Genomic DNA, 7,908 nt, shown 5'->3' with positions numbered 1-7,908 from the left:
TTTCAAGAATTGACAGAAAAATGTTGAATACAAGTTCAGTTATAGGGTCTAGAAATTCAAAATAGCTAAACCTTATTGACTTCTATATCGCCCAGAATAGGCGATTTTTTTTGCTCTTACCAGCGTTTTCTTAGCTTTTAGAGAATTCTTACGTTTGGTACAAAATTTCAGGTAATTTGAGGTGTATTAGTTATGTAGGCTATTGCAGGGCCTAGAAGGTGTGCTAGATATTGGCGTTTCCCGTGTTTATCTGTGTTTCATCAGCATTTTCAAAACCTAATGAGCAGAAAATGTTCAAATTTTATACAATTTTTTAGCATAATATGAAATAACAGTTCAAGGAATGAAATGACAAATTTATAGCAACACTGAATTGGATTATTAATTGCGCTATAGGGCCTAATGATACCCCTGCCATTTAGCTGATAATCTTAACTCAGCTGGGGGACTCTAGCCTTTGCATGTTAGAAGAGACCATCATGAATATTAATATAATTTGTGCAAGAGCGCGCTTAATTATGCATAACCAAGCGTGCAGACAAGAAACGTACAATATCTGAAAAGAGCAAAAGGAACACTAGCTCACACTGAAAGCGTGCTTGGTTGCGTTCAGTGTAAACAACGTGTTTCAATAGCACTTTTCAAATTTTGTTTTCTGGGTCATGCATGATTCTACGTAAATTTGCACATATCCATTCAATGTGATCATACAATTATTCTCATGTATCAGGATATTATTCATATTATTACTACTGTTATGACCAAGAATAAATCTTTCAAGTAGTATCCTACCAGAGCGTCAATAGACATGTGATTGGTTCATTAGCGCTATTGAAGAATATGCATAGATTTTTCATGATATGACATGGTCTTACATATGATATAAATATAAAAACTCTGATATCTCACTCTGCAATAAATTATTATTTACACTGTATCGATCAGCCATAACCCATAAAGAACACTTTACTTACTTACCGGTACAGTACTTACTTCCGATGAGTAAGATGTACTGTATTCCTCACGGTCCTGGATCGGGGAATCGTCAAATTTTCAAATTGTGTCAAACTCACTTTGTTAAGAGTAGAAACAGATTAGATAAAAATGATTCATGTAAGTTACTGGATCAGGCTGAATATTGAAATCCTTTACTGAGTAAGCTAGCAGTATTATCATTGATCACATATATTTGTTTATAATAATATTGTTAGAGATACCGTAATGTATGTTCTGTTTTAATACTAAAGATAACCTACACTGCAAAATTTTTCTATTTCAAGCCATTTTTGTTATGATTTGATAAGAATTCTTATTCCAATAGTGACTTATATAATAAAATGAGTGATAGCCTACCAATTTACCTTTTCAAAAAAATTATGTTTAATCTAAAAATTCCTTAAATCTAATAAAGCTATAAATATTAGCATACTACAAAAGCCCTCTCGTAGAAATTGAGCAATACTGTAATCAAAATTGAAAAAAACAATAGGTAGGCCTAATTCAAAGCTCAAGCAACTCAACTTTACACTATATTACTATATTTTTTACAATAATTGAAATACGTGTTTGAATTTGAAAAAGCTAATTTAAAACATGGGTAACCTACAAATTGGTTAACCAATAACTAAGAATATTAAGAGAACTCAATGATTACTACCTTGAAATTCATGATGAGAGATAAAAATTGTATTGGTAAAATAAAATAGCAACCCTTTATTCGAAAAAGTAGTTATCAGTTGAATTATTAACGTTTATTCATGAAAAATTCCATTCGACATAGGGATTTCAATGTAAACACGGGTTGAAGTGTACGCTTTTGAACAGCTGATCGGCTGTATGTACTGGCCATGAGTTGAGTAGGCCATGGTTGTGATTCTGATTTTGTGAAGCAGACGAGCATGCATGTAAATCAGCTGTCGTTAATTATTCTATTTTAATTGATTGAAAATTGGTAATTTTCTAGAAGTTTTATTTTGAATACGATGTGTTTAGCTATTATAACCTGTAGAAAAAATGAAAACGTAAAATTTACTTGTTTATAGTTATTTCTAACCCAAAAATGTACACTGAGTTTGGAGAGCTTGTTGAAAACTAACCTTTTAGGTGCCAATCTTTGATATTATTTTTAAAAAATGGCTAATGACAGGGAAGTTTTACGTGAAATTTGGGAGGGAAAGCTTCCTGTTTCCTTCCAATTAAATTCTGAAGAAGTAATTGATCTACAATCACCTGAACCGTACTACCTGATGGTGCCTCGTTTGAGTTATTTTCCTATAGTTACTGATAAGGTAAGTAATCTGTCTTTTACTCAGTATACATTTGAATAATCTGGCCCCACTATACTTTTACTTATTTATATCAACATTACAAAAATGTATATTCAATGTTAAAAGTTTCAAGCTTATTTTATGTTTATTCTTTATTCTTTATAAAATAACGGCTAGGCTACATTTTTTACTGAGCAGATTTTTGTGATGGTATGGTTCTTGAGAATAAATAACATTGAAAATTTGAATCAAAAGTACAAAACATGGCAAATTTTAATAGGTAGGTACCAGTAAACTTATAATCCAAAAAAATGTGAACGTCAAATTAGCTACTTATACTAAAAACTTCCTCCAGTAGCCCTAATATAAATTTACAAAATGTGTCTATAATATTATTTTCTTTAACCTGTTTTTCATAAAATTGTGCAATAGGTATTGTTTTTCTGTGTAAGTGATTGTCATAATTTTGTTCAAGCACAAGCACAGCCTTTAGCTTTCTCCACCGTATTGAAAGATGACATTTTTAAAAATAAGCTCTAATATTAAATCATCTTTTTTTATTCTATCCGGCTCTACAGCCCTGGGTGGACTTTGGCCTTCTCAACATAGCGCCTCCATTCGTCTCTATCCTGTGCACTCTCTTTCTCGTTCCAAGCAGTCTTGATAGTACCCTCTCATCACTCATTCTTGCTAAGTGTCCAAGCCATTCAATCCTTCTGGCTTTTATGAATCGTACCATATTTCCTGCTCCAATGGCCTGGTTTATCTTACTATTAAATCTGGCTCTCCACACTCCTCCGTCAATTTTTGGTTCCCAGATTCTTCTGTATATTTTTCTATGAAGGGTCTAATATTAATATTATACAAATTTTAGTCTGTGTTATAAACAGCTCACAGTTGATGTTGAAAAAGGGCGCACTTTAATACTGGTATATGACCTGCGGTATCCAGTATTGAGACTTATATACATCGATAGAGGAGGTGCTTTTTATGACTAAACAGGGTTGGGTAGAAGCCTCCGCGCTCCGGCAGCAAGGCGGGCTTCACCCGCCCAATTGTATTTTACGACTGTATGGGTGAGGGTGGGTTAGGCTCAACTCACACTTACGCGACTCAGGTCGATAAGAGACTCGACTCTAGTCGAGAGCATGTATTTCCAAATGGTGACACTCAGACCAGTCGATTCTAGTCTCCGCGACTGTCATCATTTGAAAACACATGCTCTCGACTAGAGTCGAGTCTCTTCTCGACCTGAGTCGCGTAAGTGTGAGTTGAGCCTTAGGGGTGTTTCGGGTAGGTCAGGTGGGGTAGGTTATTTTAGGTAGGTAAGGTATCTTAGGTAGTATTGAGACCTATATACATCAATAGAGGAAGTGCCTAAAATCTAAATACTTTTTTCTTCATCCTTTACCCACACTTCTGGGATCAATGTCGTCATAATACAAAGGACAGATTAAGACAAATCAGGAAAGGACAGCTCAAGCTCATGTCGATCCTTGTGGCACTCCATAATCACCTCTTTGGACTGATTCCACACCATTCACCGATGTCACTTGCATTCTATTGGAGAAGGTATCCTTCATGGTTTTCAGGGACCATGACTCCACGTCTCCCATACCTCTTCTTCTTACCCATTTGTATGTCATGCGGGACAGTCGAACGCTTTGGTAAAATCCCACAAATCAACATGTAGATATGGTCTGTTATCGACTCTCCAAGGTCATCTACCAGATGCGGAAGTTGAAAAACATTGTACCTAAGAGTTATCTGTCATATCATGCATTTTTCCACAGTAAAGTCAATTATGGAATAGTACTCTGGGGTCACAAACAGTTGTGAGAGGATTCTCCTTCTTCAAAAAAAGTAGTGCGCATCATGACGACATCTCCACCCCTGGAACAATGCCGGCCACTTATTGTAAGATTGGGAATTCTTACTGTCCTCAGCCAATACTTATTCAGCACCTTGACACTCCTGAAGGGTCAGATTCATACGTTGCAAGCAAGAAGCCAATTCCATGATCACAACACCAGGAGACGAAATGACATCAACTTACCCTACTCAAGACTGACTCAATCACACAGCAGTTATCCCATTTGCACACTGAAGATATTCAAATTCACTGGAGATCAAAAGTTTTATCCACCTATTTGGCATGTCATCTTGATAAAGTGTAATTGGTGTGGACTTTTGTGTTTTTCGAGTTTTCAAATTTTCAATGACGAAATCTCTAGCTGGTCATGGTATTATGAAGAATTGAATTTAATTGAACGGAGATCGACTGCCTGCCCTCCACCGCTCCAAGTACCGACTCCATTAGATAACGCACTGCTCATTTGGTTGATCTCCCCTAACGGAACCCATACTGATGATGTTGGAAGATGGAATTACTCTCAATATACCTTGACAGCTGATGAACATACATCACTGATTCCAAATATCGGAATTATTGAGACTGGCCTGAAATTTGCTAACTCGTCAGGATCACCTTTTTTGAAGGGTGGAATTGTCCTTGATGTCTTCAGCTCCTTGGGGGATCAGATTACACAGTGGTACAGCTAAAACTTCAATTATTGTCTTCATCAGTCATCACCACTGTTTCCATAAATGTTAGGACTTGTTGAATTCTTATATCCCTTGACTAGTTTTATCAGGCCCACTGGTTAAATCCTCTCCCACTTCACAAAACTGCAATTCTGACAGGAGCATGATTCAGGTGAACCGGTGAAAGCATCAACTATTCCAGTCACCGAGTGAATAAAAAATTGTTGGAAACATCAGGACTTGCAACTCCTGTCACAACAACTTTCTTGTTTTTGGAGCTGTAGCTGATCCCTTCCTTATTAAAATAATTTCAACAATATTAGGGTTTGAAAAAATATTACATTGGTATTGTAAATATAACATAAAATATCGGGGTACCGAGCTTCGCTTGTTATTTTTATTTATTGATAAACAGAACACAATTCTCTAAAATGATCGTGTTTATGTTTTACAGCTGGCTATACGTCTGCTCATAAATTTCGGGGATGTGATATTTTGATTTTCCACAGAATCACTCGCTCACTTTTTACTATCCACAGACGACGAAAGTCTCAGCTGTTCCAGCCGAGGATGAATTATCCTTTTAATGTCGTTCAGCGAGTTTTCCCAAGGATGAGACCTAGCTAGTGCAATCGAATTTTTATATCATAAACCTACTATGTTCAAAATTTCATGAAAATCATTAGAGAAGTTTTCGAGATCTGTTGAACATAAATAACCAGATATTTAGTATTTAGTATTTATTTAAATAGGTCCATAAAAGGGATCACTAAAGTGAAGCCCACTGGGACACGTCAAAAAAGTAAAAGAAAAACAACTGCCCGGAGGCAGAAATCAAATAAGTATAAACAAGTATAAATAAAAGTATAAACATATATACAGAAATTGCTCGCTTAATATAATAAGATATAAACTTCCCAATGCTAAATCAATTAAGTTACTCAACAATATTAGGGTTTGAAAAAATATTCAATTTATCATGTTAATATAAATATAAACTTCCCAATGCTAAATCAATCAAGTTGCTAATTATTATTTAACAACAACTATTTACTTATGCATCACTGTTTTTGATCATTCACTGTACAGTGTTCTATCTCATTGCTATTAAAAACTATTATTTATTTAGGTTACTATTATTAACTATCTTAGTTTTGTAGTCTCGTAAATAGGCCTATAATATAAACTTCTCAATGCTAAATCAATTAAGTTACTCAACAATATTAGGGTTTGAAAAAATATTCAATTTATCATGTTAATATAAATATAAACTTCCCAATGATAAATCAGTTAAGATTCTCAACAATATTAGGGTTTGAAAAAATATTCAATTTATCATGTTAATATAAATATAAACTTCCCAATGATAAATCAGTTAAGATTCTCAACAATATTAGGGTTTGAAAAAATATTCAATTTATCATGTTAATATAAATATGAACTTCTCAATGCTAAATCAATCAAGTTGCTAATTATTATTTAACAACAACTATTTACTTATGCATCACTGTTTTTGATCATTCACTGTACAGTGTTCTATCTCATTGCTATTAAAAACTATTATTTATTTAGGTTACTATTATTAACTATCTTAGTTTTGTAGTCTCGTAAATAGGCCTATAATATAAACTTCTCAATGCTAAATCAATTAAGTTACTCAACAATATTAGGGTTTGAAAAAATATTCAATTTATCATGTTAATATAAATATAAACTTCCCAATGATAAATCAGTTAAGATTCTCAACAATATTAGGGTTTGAAAAAATATTCAATTTATCATGTTAATATAAATATGAACTTCTCAATGCTAAATCAATTAAGTTACTCAACAATATTAGGGTTTGAAAAAATATTCAATTTATCATGTTAATATAAATATGAACTTCTCAATGCTAAATCAACAAGTTGCTAATTAGCCTATTACTAACAACAATTATTTACTTATGCATCACTGTTTTTGATCATTCACTGTACAGTGTTCTATCTCATTGCTATTAAAAACTATTATTTATTTAGGTTACTATTATTAACTATCTTAGTTTTGTAGTCTCGTAAATAGGCCTATAATATAAACTTCTCAATGCTAAATCAATCAAGTTGCTAATTATTATTTAACAACAACTATTTACTTATGCATCACTGTTTTTGATCATTCACTGTACAGTGTTCTATCTCATTGCTATTAAAAACTATTATTTATTTAGGTTACTATTATTAACTATCTTAGTTTTGTAGTCTCGTAAATAGGCCTATAATATAAACTTCTCAATGCTAAATCAACAAGTTGCTAATTAGCCTATTACTAACAACAATTATTTACTTATGCATCACTGTTCAGTGTTTTATCTCATTTCTACCAAAAACCATTATTTATTTAGACATCCTTATCACCATTTTTGATGATACAGCGTACAATTTTTATCTCGAAATTTTTCGTCCTATTTTTGTAGTCTGCAATATAAAAACTGAATAATATTGTTAATGCCCATGCAATGCCTCTTCTTTGTTGGTTTCAAGTTCAACTCTGATTAATCAAAGATAAGTTTGAAGAGACAACTCATCAATTATTATTTTCTTTCCAAGTGTAGCCATATATTCCCTACGTTTCAATAATACATTCTTTTCCAAATTATACTTGTGGAAACTTCTTTATCTATGTTTGCTTTAACATCAAATTTCGTATTAGTGATTACCAGTTTATGATATTGATTATATTATTATACTTGACTAAGTAGTTTGTCTTCTATTTAATTGTTAATAATAACTCAATAACTCATCAGTTGCTTTCTCATTATCAATACTTTGTATGATACTCTTCAATGGTTTTTTTATAACGAACTGCTTGTTAATAATCACTTTTGAACAACTAAATTACGACATATAGCAGTCAGGTATTCATAAATGAAAGCTATTAGCTTCTACTCACATTAGTGGAGCGCTTTCGGACACTAGGCCCTTCATCAACACTAAGTGTTGAGCAGTGTTGATTAAGGGCCTAGTGTCCGAAAGCACTCCACTAATGTGAGTAGAAGCTAATAGCTTTCATTTATGAATACCTGACTGCTATATGTAGTAATTTAGTTGTTCAAAAGTGA

The 7,908-nt window shown here is 33.1% G+C and overlaps 1 protein-coding gene across 1 annotated transcript in view; it reads left to right on the top strand.

Moving 5' to 3' along the window:
• Positions 1-1,870: 1,870 nt before the first annotated feature.
• The window catches only part of LOC111056452 (autophagy protein 5), a 32,891-nt gene continuing 26,853 nt past the window's right edge, over positions 1,871-7,908 (top strand). The window contains exon 1 of the mRNA XM_039433268.1: positions 1,871-2,288. Within this exon, the coding sequence (XP_039289202.1) occupies positions 2,133-2,288 (156 nt within the window). The 5' untranslated portion in view covers positions 1,871-2,132. The remainder of the gene's footprint in view (positions 2,289-7,908) is intronic.

The sequence above is a fragment of the Nilaparvata lugens genome, chromosome 7, assembly GCF_014356525.2.
Source record: "Nilaparvata lugens isolate BPH chromosome 7, ASM1435652v1, whole genome shotgun sequence".
NCBI classification, from domain to species: Eukaryota; Metazoa; Arthropoda; class Insecta; order Hemiptera; family Delphacidae; genus Nilaparvata; species Nilaparvata lugens.
This window is presented reverse-complemented; position numbering and strand designations above follow the sequence as displayed.